General features: G+C 33.8%; 1 protein-coding gene across 1 annotated transcript; it reads right to left on the minus strand.

Moving 5' to 3' along the window:
- Positions 1–3305: 3305 nt before the first annotated feature.
- LOC125055624 (putative fatty acyl-CoA reductase CG5065) lies at positions 3306–10280 on the minus strand. Its single transcript, XM_047658095.1, has 9 exons — positions 10064–10280; positions 9707–9800; positions 9451–9573; positions 9071–9225; positions 7195–7311; positions 6979–7088; positions 5541–5605; positions 3813–4068; positions 3306–3524 (listed from the first exon to the last, which is right to left on the minus strand). Exons 1-9 carry the CDS (start codon positions 10174–10176, stop codon positions 3340–3342), a joined length of 1218 nt encoding a protein of 405 aa, XP_047514051.1. The 5' UTR covers positions 10177–10280; the 3' UTR covers positions 3306–3339.
- Between the last annotated feature and the right edge of the window lie 8308 nt (positions 10281–18588).

Here is an 18588-nt window from a genome sequence, read left to right on the forward strand (position 1 = left end):
TTCCCGGAATCACCCGAATCATTTAATCGTAAGGACCCTAAACAATGCACTTGGATTTCGCACCTTGTTCGAAAGAAATAAGGAGGAGTCAATATCATGTGTATGTCGCAGCCAACGAGCTGAATCAGCTGTTCAATGAACAGGTTAGCCATTTAACTAACGGCCTGAAAGATAATCAGCCGAAGCGTTTGTTACAACATTTCATAAACTGGCTGGCTAATACTTAGGCCATTCGTACGATAGAGTCATTATTTGGCAGAAATAAAAAAGATAGACATAAAAAATATTTATTTTAAAATTAAATTGCTTAAGTCAAATTCACATTATTATTCTCACTGCATTCTTCCAATGTACTTGTTATTTTTCATGAAAATTTTTAAAACACCATCAAAGTTGTGGTTTGCCGACGCCATATTGACAGTTTGAAGAGTTTCGTTTCAAGTTTGAGAGTGGCAGAAAGTGGATATAAAGTAATAGTAACAGTCAACAGGCTAGGCAAGTAATGAAATGTCATCTATCTGTCGCAGCCAACTAGCTTATTTAGCCGTTGGTTAAACGGCTAGGCTGTTAATTGAACGGCTAATTAAGCTAGTTGGCTGCGACATGTACACAATCGAAAACAATTCGGGTGTTAAATATTCATCATTCTACTGAATAAAGGGAATAATCGTTGTTAATTTGTTATTTAAAGGGGAAGTGAATACAATAGACACCTTCATTAACGCAGCCGTACGTATCTTTGATGACACACGCTGCCAGATTTCTTTCAGAGGATTAAGGTTTGGCCAAACAGCGAGCGGGGAGGGACGTGTTTTGTGATGTTGTATTGGGTGGATGGTAATAGGTTAGACCTACTTAAAGTCAGATCGACGAAATTAGAGCGCGGCCGTGTGTGATTGTTTCGAATGTGGGTGTAAAGCCTACATGTTAAAGTCACCGATTACGATACGTCATTCCGCTAGTTTTATACCAGGCGCAAGTAAAATTATTATTGTAAGGTTGGGTGACGTGTGCCATCACTTCTAATTGTACAAGACGAAAGGTCTTATAAGGAATAATATTTATTTATTCACACTTCGTTACCTTATACAAAAACATACATATAAAAAAGCAGCTTACATAAGTAGGCAACGGGCGGTCTTATCGCTAACAAGCGATTTTTCCAAGCAACCCTTAAATGAAACAATAAAAAAGAAATAGAGGGAATAACAAAAAAACAAAATAAAATGGAACACTAACTTAACTTAGATAAAGTAAAATCTAAAGAAAACAGAAAATAATAATAATATATGTAAACAAAAACGTAAAAGCTAATCCAAGTTTAAATTTTTGACGACTCATTGGTCTAGTGGTTAGTACCCCTGACTGCGAATCCATGGGTCCCGGGTTCGATCCCCGGCTGAGACGAACATCGATGTGATGAGCATTTGGTGTTGTGCTTAGGTCTTGGGTGTTTAAAATATGTATTTATATGTTTATCTATCTATGTATGTATATCCGTTGCCTAGTACCCATAACACAAGCTTCACCAGCTTAGCATGGGACTCGGTTAATTGGTGTGAATTGTCTTTAAATAAAAAAATAAAAATAAATAATTGAGTCACAATTAATATATGTAAGTAGCTAATTAGGAGGTAGAAGAAAAATGATCAAAAGATTATTAGTCTAGATAGATTAGTATACAAGAAGTCTAAGGGGTTTTATTTGCCGGTCCAGTTATTCCCTAAAGAATGAACATGGAACAAAGAATAAATAGAATATTACTCAAGAATTAATTAATCGAGCAGTAGTAGTCTTTTATTTTTACATTTTTGGTGCAGAAACAGAAAACAGATTAATTTAATACATACAATTATTACAACATTGGTAAACCTGAAGTCCAATTACATCTGTAAACAGCGTTTTAGTGGCATCTTCAGTGGTGGTTTACTAAAAATGAACTATTACATACAGTAAATATATAAATTTAATGACAAAAAGTACAGCTAAAGTGCCACATCGAGAGATTTAACCAAAAGTTAAGTGTTCCTTGTCCTTTTCTTCTTGTGTTCCGCACTGTGTTCTAAATTTTATTAATTGTGCCAATAAAAAAAAATTGTAATCCTTTTTAAAATTGTGAGATTAAGTAATTGGTTAAAATTGTGATTTTTTATAGCACGCACCCTACCCTACGTACCTACGAGTAGGAAAAATTTGAATGAAATATCTACATTTTAAAACTTATTTCTATAAAATTGACATTTGTGAAACCTATAGGCAAGTTATATCATAAATAAATACTAATAATATAAAATACAAAAAAAAACATAATTCTTTATTGCTATTAACAATTTTTACCTTTAAGTTCATTAACGGTAAAGATCTACAAAATTCATATTACGAACTGATAAATTAATACACTTTATTAAACGAAGAAAAAAACGTTTATCCCTTTTCTACCAAAATTAATAAATTGTATTTAAATTTCAGCTGAAAATTTTATAAATTAATTTCAACACACCTCCACCCAAAAGTTTAACAAACCAAAACAAAGCTATAGCGTAAATTGTCATCACTATATAATTCACTATTATTAGCAAATATTGTTTTGTTACTCCTCGAGGGATTGTTTCTTTAGGCTCTTTGATAAGAAACAAGCGAATTCCCATCATATAATTATACATATAGGAATTCCAGTCTAAAGCAGATATGTCAAAGTCAAATATATGTCGGTCCGTCTCGTTCAGCTCCTTAAAAAGTTCTATAGTGTTGGAATTTCTCATCTTCCAGGTTTGAGACGCGAAAATTTTATTAAAATGCATCCACTTGTCAATTTTCGAATAAATATTATTTAGCCTGAAATAATTCAAATTCCTTATTATATTAAATTGTACTATTTTTAAAAATGTTGAAAAGTGAAGAGAGCTGCCTTGCGATTCTGTAACTCACTTTTCGAACTCACACAGCGGTTTTTGCATCGGCGGTTGCTCTCAAATCAGTCGTGAAGCAGTCATTTTATGATTTGGCATTCTGATAAACAATAAACTACAAGCTCCCACGTTATCAGAATGCCAAAATAAATACGAGTTGTATATATATTTTACAAAAATTATTATCGCTCGATTTCGCAGTTAATAAAAATAATTTCGAAGTCAAATTTCGAATCGAGGGTCATTTATTCAGATCGGTTCACGGACGGCAGAGTTGTGCTTGTACATACAAAAGAAAAAAAACTCGCCGCATTGATAACCTCTTTATTCTGGTTATCTTGGATTTTGAAGTCGTGTCGAAATGTCACGAATTCTAGATCCTCCCAGGTAAATTTATATATTATATTATAGTAGTGTCTGCTAGTAGACCTTACATAGGTTTTTTCCCAATAATAACTGCTACTCCATCGCACACATAAGCCGGTATCCAGTGAAGAAGGATGTTCAAAGTACTGAACAGGAGCGCGTTATTTATAAGAAATAGCATATAACACCACACTGCTTTACTCGGCGCCATTGTAAATCCGTGTGTATGTGCGTAATTCATAAAAGTACCTAAAAAAAGTAAATTTATAATATCTCTTTATTTAAATAGATATATCTTATTAAGGACTCTATAAGGTGGCAATGGTTTTGCAATGGTGCTTTGACGGAAGTATCATAGCCGGTTTAAGCAGAAATTATAAAAAAATTAATCAGTCTAGCCCAATTTGACTAAAGTACTCACCTGTCTCTTTTTATCACATCGTAAGCGCGATATGACAGAAAAAGACAAAAGAGTACTTAGTTACATTTGGGCTACATCTAAACAAAACCACACAGGTAACAGGAAATATAACTTACGAAATGTTAAAGGATTTTGGTTTCCAGAAACATAATTATATACACGGGGAATCTGGTCAGCTTTTGTCTCCACATCTTTCGGTCCCTCACTGTGGTCCTCTAGTTTCCTCTCAGAGGTTTTTTTGTGGTCTCGAGCGGTCTTCCAAGCAACGGCAATACAAGCATTAGCAACAAAATCAGCTGGTACTAAATCAGCGACGGCATCCGGGTTACATTTGATTAAACGAATAATGCCCACCGAAGCTCCAACACACATCTAAAATAATACCATTAACATTTTATCTGCATCCATAGATTCCCCTATATAAAAAGTCCTACTGGAATCTCGCTGTTAGCCTGAAGGGCCTTGAAAGGTCAACTCAGGCTGTTTAATGAGCATAGGTCGGCCGGAATAGGCTATTCCCGCGACTAGCGCAAGGGCCTCGGACCTCGGCTTAGGCTTCGTGAGGTGGTTAATCGGCTGATGTGCTCAGTAATCCAATGGACTTGGTGAACGCACGAATGGGCCTGCCTGAAGCTTAACTACTCATCAGGAATGCGTTTATTTGAAAGAGCGGAAGTGATATGTATATCATCTTATCTTTTCTGTTCATACCCATGAATTGTATGTGTTCTGTGTTTAAAAGAACTGTAACTAACAACCAGCTTGTTTCCGGTTCTTAAGATTCTTCAAAGTCGGTGATTACTGAAATAGTTTCTATACTCAAAAATGTTCACACAAAAAACTCAACATACTCTCAATTTGTCTCTAAACCATTTGATTTTAGTTATTTATTTATTTGTGGAATCCACTTACTAAGTTAAACTTTATTATAAAATTATAATCTGATTCTATTTGCCTCAACACGCGATGAACCTGAGAAGATGGTCACAGACCTTGACTCGGGAAGCAGGTTTGTCGGTCTTGGGAAGAATGCCGAGAAAACCAAAGTAACTACCAATTCCAGAAAGGAAATAATACTATTAAATAACCGTATTATAGAATACGTAGCCGACTACTCGTACCTCGGTCAGACAATATCCATGACCGATGCAACAATAAAATAAATCGACACAAGAATATCAAAAGAATGGAAGAGCTTTTAGGCGCTTAAAAAAGTAATGAAAAATAAGAAAACGAGCATGGTAATTAAAAGAAAGCTCTTCAATACTTGTATGTAAACTACCTATACGTTAACATATGGATCTCAAACTTGGACGCCTACTGAAGTGCAGCATAAAGCTACAGGTGTGTCAAAGATCGATGGAAAGGAAGAAGTAGGAAAGAAGAGACAGAATAAAGAATACAGCTTTAGTAAAAATAACTAAGGTAACCGATATTACAATAAAATAATAAACTAAAGTGGAAATGGGCGGGGTACATGGGAAGAGGAACAGAAAAGTTAAGCAAAAAACTACTAAACTGGTGCCCAAGGTACAGCAAACGAAAAATAGGGAGACAACTCAGAAGGTGGATAGACCAAATTAAAGAAACAGCAGGTGGTACATGGCAGAGAGTGGTACAGTGCAGAGAGGAATGGCGGGATTTGGCGGAGGCCTTTGCCAAAAAAGAGGACACAGATACACTAGAAGAGGATTGAAATGGAAATGTATTTAAATGTAATGTATCTAATTTAAAGGCTATTATTATTAAATTATAAATCGTATAAAGTAAACAAAATAAGATGGCGATCAATTTGTTATAATAAAGGCCTCTTTTTTACAAAAAAAAACTTGAAAGCAACTTACCCCAGTCGGTCCGTAAATGTTATCAATCCAACCCAGAGGAATGGGACCTTTTGCCGTTGATATCACTGGAAAGTATAACATATTAACAATACTTCATTACACATTTTACAGTCGAAAATTTATGTTTTTGGATAAATAATGCAGATTTGACTTCTTCTTTCTTATAACGCCACTCCATTACTGAAGGTTGGCTGTCAGTCTCTTGAAGCGGGTGTTGTCCTATGCCAGATGCAGCAACTCTTCCGCAGTCGCAATACCCGTCCAACGTTGCGAAGCCATGATTTCTTCTTTCTGATTTGACTAAGGAGTGTTCAATAAAAAGTGATCATGAGTATGACGCAATTCTCTTTCATTAAATGTTATTTTACTTTTCATTTTTAGTCACCTTTCAGGCGTTTGCACTTTGTATATCTTTTTTCTAAAGCTAAAATCACCTTTGTGCAAATATCTTCCTCATGTATGTGCACCGCCCCAACTATTGCGTCATCATCATTTAATCAAATTTCTCGCAACTTTGTTATTTGTCCTGTGTTGATAATGGCTCCATGGTTAAAGTATACGATCATTGCCACCCCTTGGCTGTCCCAGAAATCATCTTACTGGTGGAGAAAAGATCTTACTGGTGGATGGAATCGCCTTAAACTTTTTCTGAGATGAAGATGACGATCTCTTACAAGTCGCTGAATTTTCATTTCTAGGACAAGTGAAGTCATGTTTCGTCCATAGATTCTCATCACTTGATTCATAAAATCAGTCAATATATTTGGTTAACAACAATAACCCGAGCTTTGTGAATTTCTCAGTCTCGCTTGTTTCATATACACAAATGGTTGTGTATAATATTGTGGTCACTCCTCTAAAATTCTTTATTTCTTCCGGTGTTAAATAAACAGAAACATCTTGATCCAAATAATGTTTCCAACTTATAAAATAATTTTGTCAGTCACTACCAATGTTGGGCGTCCCAAGCAGGAATCGTCGTTAATGGATGTTCTTCCTAACGCGCAGCCGTAGGCTATGGAGGAGAGTGGACCCTTACTTGCCAACTTGAGTATATTGCCAGTTCTTCTCTTCCGTTCTACGCCCTTGATTTGAGAACTGGCAGTAAATGTAAAATTAGAAGCATTTAATGTATATTTTTTGACGTTCTTAAGTGATCATTGTGTTACCTATATGAATAAATGATTTTTGACTGTCAAAGTCTAACGTTTTCTAGTTTAACGTTTTCTTAAGTCTTGGTTTACTTGGTTTCAGCTCCTTAGCAAATTTTTCAAGCAGATATATTTTATTACCGCGCGAACTTATTTTTTCGTTAACGTCGTAACGTAAGAAAAATATATATATAATTTTTCCAACAAAATAAATCACACTGCCACTATTGATTGAACACCGTGTTAATCTGATTATAAATTATTATTAATATATATAAACGTCTTACCTATAGAAGGTCTTAATATAGCAACAGGTAATCCTTGAGAATGTTTAAGAAGATGGTTTTCTGCGGCCGCCTTTGTGTAACAATATGTATTTGGATACATGCCTATTAGTCTAAAGCATAATATAAAGTTAAATAAAAGTTAAACAACGAAATAATAGAAAACATAATATACCTAATTAGTGTACAAAGCAAAATAAAAGTAAATATAAAATTTACCCAGGTGTAATGTCGTCAACAGTTTTTGAATCCAAGCGTTCAACTACGTCAATAAGAAGATCACTGGTGAGGGGAAAGTCGTAAAATTTTTCCTCTATCGGTTGTTGCGGGAGGTTACTGAAAATAAAACATTAGTTTTAGGTTACGCATAAGCATAGTTTTACACTTCTGTGTGAATGAGGCGAAATATCGTTGTAGGTAAAAGACAATGCGGGCAATCCGCTGCCCTGCTTTACTTCCCTTTTGACAACTCAGTCGATTTGTCGCTGTGACCGCAATTGGTTATATAATTTGTCCAAGCGCAGATGCCCGATCCCCTATGTTTGCGTATAAATTTAGGATTTATACTCAAACAAAGTCTTTGTCTTACTATTAAAGAAGTTGTGATTTGTAAAAACCCAATATGAATTAATAAGTAATGTGATAATAGTGGTAGTAGCTTAAGAAGATTGGAGACCCCATTTAAGATTAGGTACAAATAAATGAATTAATGTTAGCTAACAACAAATATAATTTTCTAATACATCACTAAAAGTTAAAGCCGTTTATGTGCCGCAAAAACCTTCTCGGAAATAGAAATTAGTTTGTGACTAAAACCTTAATATTTTATTTGCTCCAAAAGTAAATTTTATTCTAAAGACGATTACGTTTTATTAAACAAGAACTTGTTCATCTTAAAATAATGATTTCACACAGAAGGAGGTCAAACTTGCCGAAAAGATTGCCAATTTTCTCTCTTACTATACAGAACAGGAGGCAAAAGGGCAGGAGGCTCACCTGATGCTATATGGATACTACCACATCCATTAGGCTCGCAAGTGAGTTGCCGCCCTTTTCAGTACGCACTTTTCTTAAGACTCTAAGATTCGACCAAACTTCAATTTATACACGAGTAACTATACCAGGAATAATCTATTCCATGATTTTAATCTCGAGTAAATCCATAGTCGTTTCTCCACGTAATCGATAGTATAATTGCACTAGGAATAACAATACGCGAATAGCGAAGAGAATGGTGAACGAAAATAAAACTCGGCAAATAAATGTTGTTCTACAACGGGACAGTGTAAGAGCATAAATCATGTCAACTCGATTTTGCCGTATTATAGTGTGAAAAAGTAGCTTTTAACAGGTGTCAAACGACAACAAAAAGTTTTTATTTGTTGTTTGTTTGAGGCTTTCGTCTAAAAAGGGAACTTCTGTTGAGCCTAGTTGAATTTCATTCTAATATTATAGAAAATAAAAAATCTAAAAATAAATAAATAATTAATAAATTGTTTAAACGTTTCATTATACAATGCCAGACTATTAATTTAGTGCGTTGCGTTGACTTGAAATTAAAACACAGAATACATATTTGTGAAATGACAGAAATCAGATGATTGGACTGACTGACGCCATTAAATTATTCTAGGAATAGCTGTTATTCCGTGCGAAACGGCGGTATAGTAGCAATTCCCGAATAAGCCCACTATTCTTAGAATTTGTAGTTGGTAAAACGTAAAATTGATTTACTCTCGATTAACTGACGATTTATTCTAAGATTAAGATTTACTCTTGTTTGGTCGAATCGACCCTAAATTATTTTAGGAATAGCTGTTATTCCGTGCGAAACGGCGGTATAGTAGCAATTCCCGAATAGGCCCACTATTCTTAGAATTTGTAGTTGGTAAAACGTAAAATTGATTTACTCTCGATTAACTGACGATTTATTCTAAGATTAAGATTTACTCTTGTTTGGTCGAATCGACCCTAAGTCCAATTGGTTCGGAAATACTTTAATAGACAGCTGGTTCCACAAAGTGGTGGTACGCGACAAAAAGAACGACGAGGTACCACCACGGGTTGCGAATTTCTTATCATTGTCTTTCCTTACCAATAAGCGGTCGAAATGTAGACAAAAGCTTTAAGGTATTTGCAACAGCGAGCAAGCTTTAACATCTCCTTGGTGCCACGTGTGTTGATGCGCACGGCTTTATTCAGGGTCTCGTCAAAACGGACGGTCGCTGCTCCGTGGATAATAAAATTAACCTGAAAGCATGAAATTAAATATTAATAATGGTTTATATTTGTTTGCGTCGAAGATCAAGGAACACATAAAATTACACTGTGTATTAGTTATTTTGTATTATATTATTAGGAAAAAGAAAATGGAAAAAACTGAGTATGTATCCTATAAAATTATACTTTTAAGCTGACGGCGACCTATCAGTAAGTTTCTAAATCTAATAAAATGTATGTATACATTTAATATACCTTATCGCATACTGTCAGCCAATCCTGGTCTGTGAGACCAAGATTTTCGCTGTCCATCTCTCCCTCTAGAATCTCCACCTTCTTGATGAAGTCTGGCTGATCTTTGTGAAGTGTTTCATACAGCTGAAAAAAATACAATGAGAACGTAGGCTTTAATACTAAGTGATGACTTATCAACTAATTTTAAATTAAATATCACCTAATTTTAAATTAACACTAGGCATTAAAAATGTTTTGCATAATATGCTGTACCTACCACATCATCGAACTGTTCTTTTAATCGTGTTTGTGGATCTTTATTTTTCTTCTTCCTCACTAATAGATATATCTTGTTAAGCTCCGGGCAACATCTGCATAAAAGAGTTGTGGCCCAATAAGTAAAATGAAAAAGAAAAACGCAAAACGCAAAACTAACTAAATTAAAACAAAACTGTTGGGCGGATCTGTAGATGATACCAAACGTGTTCGTAGACGCGAGATCGACCAATCACGTACATGAACATGTACGTACATAAACGTACATGATGCAAAGATTTAAAATAGGTTAACTAAAGTAACATTACATTTCGAATTTCCCTACACAAAAAAAAAATAATCTAAAAGCTCAACTGACCTTAGTAATTTTTCAATAAGCACTTTTCCCAGGAAGCCAGTTCCTCCCGTCAATAAAATGTTAGCTCCCGCGAATGAATTCCGGATCTGAGACTCTCCTTGATTGTCCTCCATCTTTTTATTAAACAACTTAATACTGTATCAAAACATAAAAAATAATTGAAGAGACAGACATATTTGGTGCCAAGTCTTTGGCTCTCTTCAGTGTAACCCATACTAATATTATAAAGAGGAAAGGTTTGATTTTTTGTTTGTTTGAAATGCGTACTACTGGACCGATTTCAAAAATTCTTTCACCGTTGGCAAGCTACACTATTCCCGAGTGACATAGGCTATATTTCATTTAAAAAAAAATTAGGGATGCTTACTAAAACTTGCATAATCTAACCCAAGGTGTAAAAAAATAAACAAAAAACTTCCTTGTGCGCTGCGAAAACGATTAATGATAGAACAAAATGATGTATTACAATTTTTCATTACACACACTATCTATAAAAAATGTCACGACAGCTCTATCTTTTATAGTTACGTCACAATAAGCGTCCTTTTATTAATTTTTTTTTATTAAAATACCACCGCCAGAAAAGGCTCTTTATTCGTACCTAATTTAATGGCATAACCACAAAAAAAGCATGGTGGATTGGTGTTCTCCTGCCGTTTCTCTTGAATAGTTTACTACTATGTAATATAACAAAAATCTTAGCCACAGCAACGCTTGGCCGAGTCTACTAGTCTTTTATAACAGCGGTGAAGCATTTCAATTTAATACGTACTACTTAATGTTAAGGTTAGGACTTTAAATTTACAAGAACTAACTTTGCGTTTAATAATTGAAAACAGAAATAACTTATTACTAATGTTAATCATAGATGTCATCATTTATATAAGAAATCAAAAATTAAATGTAAAAAAAATAGATACCGCTAAAGAATCACTTTGTTGGCCTAGTGGCTTCAGAGTGCGCCTCATCCCTGATGTCGTAGGTTCGAGCCCCAGCTGTGCAGCAATGGGTTTTCTTTCTATGTGCGCATTTAACATTCGCTCGAACGGTGGAGCCAAAACCCGGCTTACCTTAGACACAAAAAGTTGAAGGTGTGTGTCAGGCACAGGAGGCTGATCAACTATTTGCCTTTTAGATTGACAAAATGATCATGAAACAGATACAGAAATCTGAAGAATCACTCAAGTTGTGCTTCTCATGTTCTGGATTCCTAGAAGATTATGGCCAAATAAATACCCTAATACAGTAGAACCTCTATAAGTCGAACATCAAGGGAGACGCCAAAAAATTCGAGTTATAGAGTTTTCAACTTATGGAGGATTTCGACTTAGGCGGATTTTGATTCGACATAAAGAGTTTGAGGTTTATTCTTATAAATTTTGAGTGGTAAAATAAATAAAAATTCAACTTGCAGAGGTGACAAACATATTTTTATTTATTATAAATCAACATTCACATAACAATCAACATATTTCAAATCATTTTAAAATAAAAAATATGGCATTAATAAAAGTCAGTATTTTTTTTTTTGCTTTAGATAATTTGGTTGTTCTCTATCTATAGCATTGTCTAATCTATAAAGAGCAGAAAATTCTTCTTCTTCAGAGTTACTGGTTTGCTCTATAAAATTACGTAAGGTATTCAATGCGGTTCGCGCCTCTTTGATGGAAACCCATGGAGCGCATGTACAGTACATACTAGTTTACGTTTCACAGCACTCATGTTAACTGTTGTACTAATTGATGTGTATTGCAGTAGAACCAAACTACTTCTGACAATATTTAAGTCGAAAACAAATGACTGGCTTAGCTAAATTTCATAGGGAATCAAAATTGAACACCTGACACAAAGCAAGCAAACACGTGTTTCCATGAGTCATAAATTTATTATTGTATACTCCTAAAATGTTTTCTAAGAAACAATAGTGTACTCACATTATCGGCAAGTTCTTAAAGTCGGTAACTTATTTTTGTTCGAACAATAGAGATAATAAATTCCAAATGATCAAGTTGTAAAGGTTGTAAAATAAAACGTTCCTATGTTCGAGATACAGAGATCAAATTTAATTTTTCGAGTTATAGAGTGAAAATATGTACCAAAATGGCTTGGAGGGACTCGGTAATTATTTCGATTAACAGAGGGTCAAGATTTCAAGTAATGGAGGTTTTGGTGTTTTAAGGGAAGGGAACAAAAAATTTTTTCGAGATTTGGAGGTTTTTGACTTATCGAGGTTCGAATTAACGAGGTTCTACTGATTAATATTAAAACATCGAGGATGCACAGCACGTGTTGCGGCACATCAATGGAAATGCTATGCAAATTGTCGTGACATAAACTTAGTAATCAATTATGAATTAGCAAGTAGTGTAGTTGAAATGAACCTAAAATGACTAGCAAAAACTGAGTATAAAGGCCGGCAAATAATGAGTTGATAATTGTATAATTTGGAAAAATATAAAAAAGAACACAACAAAGGTAAAAGGTCAAACTACATGTTATTTAATGACATAAAATTATTAGTTTCTTATGCAATTTGTGCAATCTATATTAAAAATTAGCTTACTTGATATTCACCACCATATATTGAGACACCGGGAAACAAAGTCGTAAAAGCAAAATCAATTTTTTTTTTCAGGAAAAATAATGGTTATGCTATTATGACTACGATATTAAGTACATTACATATACAAATATATATCAAATGAAAGCTTTTTTTCCTATTTGACGATTTAAACATTGTTGTTGTGTATTTAGTGTAAATAGTTAAAAAATTACTAAATGTACATTACAGTCTTATCTTATTAGACTGAAGATCTAAAGCGTGTTACGATTGTTTCACTGTTTAAACATAATTACAAACAACACAGTAACCACACATTACGATGGCACATTTTGATGAATGTCTGGAACGTAATAATTTATTACCATTATTTTCGGGGGAAAATTATAACCGTGTTGAAACAGACATACACACACATATATACAACTCTTTATTTTTTTTAAACTGTCGTTTACTTTTATGATTATTAGGTACAATTACAATTTAAACTAAAACTATTTTTACGGTTGTTGCGATCTATTTAACGTACAATTAGGAAAACGAGTATTAGATACTAACATTGTCCACAAAATAATTTTCGTATAGTTATCGCAAAATAGTTTTTGCAAAAACGCTATCATGGCGATTCTGCCAATTATTAAGTTCTTTATTGGTTTTAACATTGGCACTTGCTCACATTACTCGTAAACATATTGATTTCAAAGAGATATACATGGTTCTTCGAATGGCCAGTTCTACTAAGTTAAAATAGAACTCAGCTTATTTTAGAAAAAACAGATCAAATATGTTCACAGTGTGAGGATAAAGATTAAAGGCATCCATAAATCGACAGTCCTACAATGGCCGATGTGAAATAAACTGTTTTTCCATTTATACATTTCTTTAAAGTAACGAGTTGAATTAAACTAACAATAAATCAGTTTGCATCGATTTAAATAAGTCGATTTCTATATTTGTTTCATTTTTAATTTAATATTCGAAAATTCATGTGAAGTAAAAATAATCTAGTAAATACATTCTACGAATAACTTTAAAAATATTTTTATTTATATTTAACATACTCTGGACTGAAATTTGCTAGGCAACCCATATGGATTATATTTATTGACATATTAAATTATATATAAAATAAGTTTCATTAAATAAGCATCTCGGTGAAGGTCGTTGTATAGCGGGATCTTAGACCATTAGGTAAAACCGTGCAATGCTGTGCTATTTTTGCATTCAGCTAACAAGATTCTAACATTTTAGTATATAGTTCTGTCCGAAATGACTTGCTATTTTTCTAATTATAAAAAAGAATATTTTTATTCTTCTTATTAATTGTCATATTAATATTCTCGTTTAATTTATGATTAAGTACGATAAAATAAAAATTATTTTAACAAATATTTAAAATTACTATTTCCTTACCCTTAGTATATATTTATTAAAAAACCACTTCAATTGCTTGTGCAACACGAACTAAATGGAGTCGAGTATTCTTTTATTTATTTATGAAGGGTTTAATTGTAAGGTGACCGATATTACAATGGCAAACGGATATTATTAATGTGTAGGGTCTTGTAGCTAATATTCAACCTACGACGTTTACGAATCTAAATATAATTTATTACAATTATAATTATTTATTTATAATCAATTTTTTAAGGAAATAGCAAAAAGGTTAGCAGACATCACTGGAGACCGAAGAGCTGGCATCTACCTCGGACAAAGATTTTGTCTAGCTATTCAAAGGGTAACGAAAAAGGGACTCCTTTTAATAATATATCTTAGTTATTATTCGTTATTGTTTTGTTTATTAATGTTGGTCGCTTAATGTACACTTTAAAACTAGATTTAAAATTACATTTTCCGCCATTTCTCAAATCAAGAGCGAGACCGGACGAGCAGAACTGGTAATAAACTTGCCGTCTCTAAAATCACCAAGGATTTTTTTTTTTTTAAAGTTGAAAACTTATGGTTAGATGATAATGACGTGTACACTGATACAAGGTAAAAACCTGGTCACCCTGGCACAACTCAAAAAACTTTATTCATATAGGTAACCAAGTACACTTATGTCTACAGAGAAGATGTTAAATTGATTCTAATCTCTAAATTTACATTTACTACCGGTTCGCAAGTCAAGGGCGTAGAGCGGGTGAGAAGAACTGGCAAGAAACTCTCTCTCTCAATTATATTTCATTTAAAATGCTTCCCAAATTAAACCAGTCATCTTATCGATAGTGTAATCGATATACATGTTTTATTGATTTGTTTCAGGGGATGAGCCTATTGCCACTGCAAAAGATTTTCTTTCCGCTTACGGACGAATCACTACTTTCACAGTACTAGCATACGTGATACGTAAAAGCTATTAACAAGTTAATTTCGACTGCTTGAGAACAGCCCATCGTGCGAGTAAGCTATTAGGGGTTAATGTATGAAATCATAAACCTTATAAGCTGATTTGAAAAATAAAACATTTTTGTTTCTAAAATTGTAGCATAATTATTTTATAAAAATATTCAATTCAAGTCAGTTAAAAATATCTATAACTATAAAACTGCAATCCCTATTATGAATAGGTATTAGCAATTACTAATTACGTACACGCGTTAAAATATTCATTATTCTACTGAATAATCGCTGTTAATTTGTTATTAAAAGAATACAATTTATTTATTTATTTATAAGTTCTAAAACAACGTGTAGGCATAAAATTATACAAGAAAATATGACATCGCAATACACACATACACATCAATAATATTAGAACATAGCAAGGTGAAAAATTTATCAAGCAACCTCAAAATAAAAAAAATAAAATAATAACCAAAAAAGCAATAAAAACTAAATGAAAACTTAAGTCTCATTAAGCATGATAAACAAAGTTACGGTAAGTTGGAAGACTTGTAAAATATATCAATTTTTCATCAATGATAGTAATTAAGTTGTAGCGAGATAGCCTATTCACTGGAACATTAAAAGTAGCAGATAAGCGAGCCGTAGGTACCTACGTATAGAAGACTTTTAGTTCTAGTAACTCTAGGATTACAAAGAAAGAAAAATTGTGTAAGAAGGTTTGTATAAGTATTGAATTATATTAGAATATTAGGTCACGTCGGAGTTTTAGAGTAATGTAGGTAATGTAGTAGTTTTTAAAAGTAGTAATGTTCAAATAATAATTAAAGATAAGGAAATAGACTTTGTCGATAATGCGGTGTTCTTGGAAGTTACTTTAGATAGAAAACTCCAGTGGGGCCTACGCATAGAAGGTCTTTCGAATAGGCTAAGTTCTGCAGCGTTCGCAGTAAAAAAGATACGCGATCTTACGGATGAGAATACAGCAAAGCTCGTTTATTTCAGCTATTTTAATAGTATCATGTCATATGGTGTTATTTTGTGGGGTAATGCACCTGACATTAAATCGATATTAAAACTACTACAAATTTTGTAGTGCAAACGCGGGCTATAAGAGCGATCTGCGGATTGTCCCCATGGGAGTCAGTCCGAATGAAGTTTAAAGAATTACATATTTTGACTTAGGCAAGTCAATACATTTATGAGAATATTTTGTATGTGCGAAAAAATATAGATATCTTTAAAAAGAATAGTAGCTTCCATAATTATAGTACTCGTAATAAAGACAAAATTAGCACTGCATAAAACGAGTAATTCTTTCCAAGGCAATACGTATACGTTTTTTCAACAAAATCGCGAGTTAAATCCTACATTAAAGTAAAATTGCTTGCTAAGGCCTATTATGAATATTAATGAATATTTAAACGATCCTAGTGCTTGGATATGAATTGCTCCAGTATAAAGAGGTAACGCGACTGAATCTCGCGGCTGCATTTCCAGACTCTCGGGCGATCGTCAACATCCACGACTATTTTAATATAAAGTGGGAACAAACCGTGATCCATGTGGTATCAAATTATTTCAGTAAATTAGAATTATTTTTTTATTTTTATGTAGCCAAGTTCACATTTCAAGGATCGTCATGCTCGCTTAAATATCATTGCTTGTGGCGGCGTCCATGCGTCGGGTTGTCTCTCTCCCCAAAATATGGCGATGGGGCCGATGGCTGGCCATGCGTCATACTCGTGAACGGGTGCTACTTGTGGTGACTGTCGTACATACTTGAATTTGAGTATGCGGTGATGATAGTTATTTCGACTATGTATTTGCGTGTTGTTCCCACGAGAATGTAAGTGCGTGCTCCTATTTTACCATGCCTCCTGCTGATACAGGACAAATCTTTGTTTTTAATTTATTTTATTAGTTAGTTGCAGCTCCTTACAAACATTGTGTAAAACAAAAAACTTGGCGATTAAAAGGAGTGGCGGAGAGTTTATTGGCAGTTCTTCTCTTCCGTTCTACGACCTTGGTTTGAGAACTGGCAGTAAATGTAAAATTGGAAATATATATATGTATGTATATATATTGTTTGCATTCATAAGTGTACATTGTGTTACCTATTATGTGATAAATGATTTTAACTTTGACTTTTGACTTTGATTCCCGGAAGCACCCGAATCATTGAATGACCTTAGTGTCACCGGCGACCGCCCGAATTGTTTTCGATTTTGTACACATGATATTGACTCCTATTTCTCTCCAACAAGGTGCGTGTAGGGCTCTATCAATTCAATGATTCGGTAGAAATAATAGTAAATGAATCACTCACAGGTTATATTATTGAATAATATTGCCTCGCACTAATTGAAAATAACTTTTTGAAGTCAGGCAATTTGTTGTATTTATAGCCACGTTTACGCAATAAAACTTGCTCGCAATCGTTGTAAATTACTACATATAGGTACAATATTTGCTGCTGAGATATCATTTACACTGATTTATCGAACACTGCTGCATCTTTTTAACTACTCTTCAGCTGAATTGAACAATTATTAGAATATAAAAAAACATAAATTATCCGAGATACGAATCGAGTATGTTATTGCCTACCCTGCACCTTACGTTACTCGGATTCAGCTCCCAAATCACTCCTAAAGAGATCAATTTACCATTGTTTTAATAGAACTACGGGCAAAAGGCTAATAAAGTGATAATTTCCCAATGACACACACTGCATGATAAGGCGGACAAGTACGATGCCAGCGATTACCAAACGCTCGAAGGTAAAATTAATCAAATGATTTCGCCCATAAATTGTAGAGATTTGGTATTCTAAAATTGCCATTTGACATCACATGTGACTTCAACTTGGCAGTGAAGTCGAATTTTACCGTAAACTGTATCACTTGATCTGATACCGCCCATGGACACTCAAATTGCCAGAAGACTCTCAAGTGCGTTGCCGGCCTTTTAAGAATTGGTACGCTATTTTCGTGAAGGACCCTAAGTTGATTTGATTGGGTAATACTTCAGTTGGCAGCTGGTTCCACATAATGGTGGTGCGCGGCATAAACTGCCTTAAGAAACGCTCAGTCGTGGAACGACGGACGTCGAGGTGATAGTGACGGTATTTTGTTTTCTGCCTTGACGTCCGATGATGAAACTATTAATAATAAGATTGCTTACCTATTTATTACTTATATAATACCTTAGAAAATGACCTTTAAACCTTAATAAAGAGATATACCCAAAAGGACTCAGAGTCAAGACTTAACTCTCTAACTTAAGTAAATGTATTAGTTACATGAGTCACATTTAACAAAAAAAAAAACAAATGTGACGGTGGAACCACCGGTCACATTTGTTTTTCGGTCCACCGAAGCGTCGTCGACATTGATTACAATAATATTATAATAATTTGTTACAATGTTAGGGTGATAGGTACGTGCGTCAGTAGTAAATTATTGACGCCCGTGTCAAGTATAGGGTCTCTATAAGTTGACATAAGTATAAGTAAGTAAATATAAAATAAAAGAAGAAACAAATGAAGATAACAAGATTATGAATACTTTTCTATAGTTTGATGTAGTAGTTCTAAGATTAACCAAAAAAAAAATTA

Source organism: Pieris napi, chromosome 13 (assembly GCF_905475465.1).
Source record: "Pieris napi chromosome 13, ilPieNapi1.2, whole genome shotgun sequence".
NCBI lineage: Eukaryota > Metazoa > Arthropoda > Insecta > Lepidoptera > Pieridae > Pieris > Pieris napi.

Excerpts from the sequence above, each read along its gene's own strand:
- LOC125055624 (XM_047658095.1), bottom strand. The coding sequence starts at position 10,176 with ATGGAGGACAATCAAGGAGAGTCTCAGATCCGGAATTCATTCGCGGGA. Across the intron at positions 9,574-9,706 it reads AAGAACAGTTCGATGATGTG|CTGTATGAAACACTTCACAA; the intron begins GTAGGTACAGCA and ends TATTTTTTTCAG. Across the intron at positions 3,525-3,812 it reads CCAAAATCCTTTAACATTTC|GTACTTTTATGAATTACGCA; the intron begins GTAAGTTATATT and ends TACTTTTTTTAG.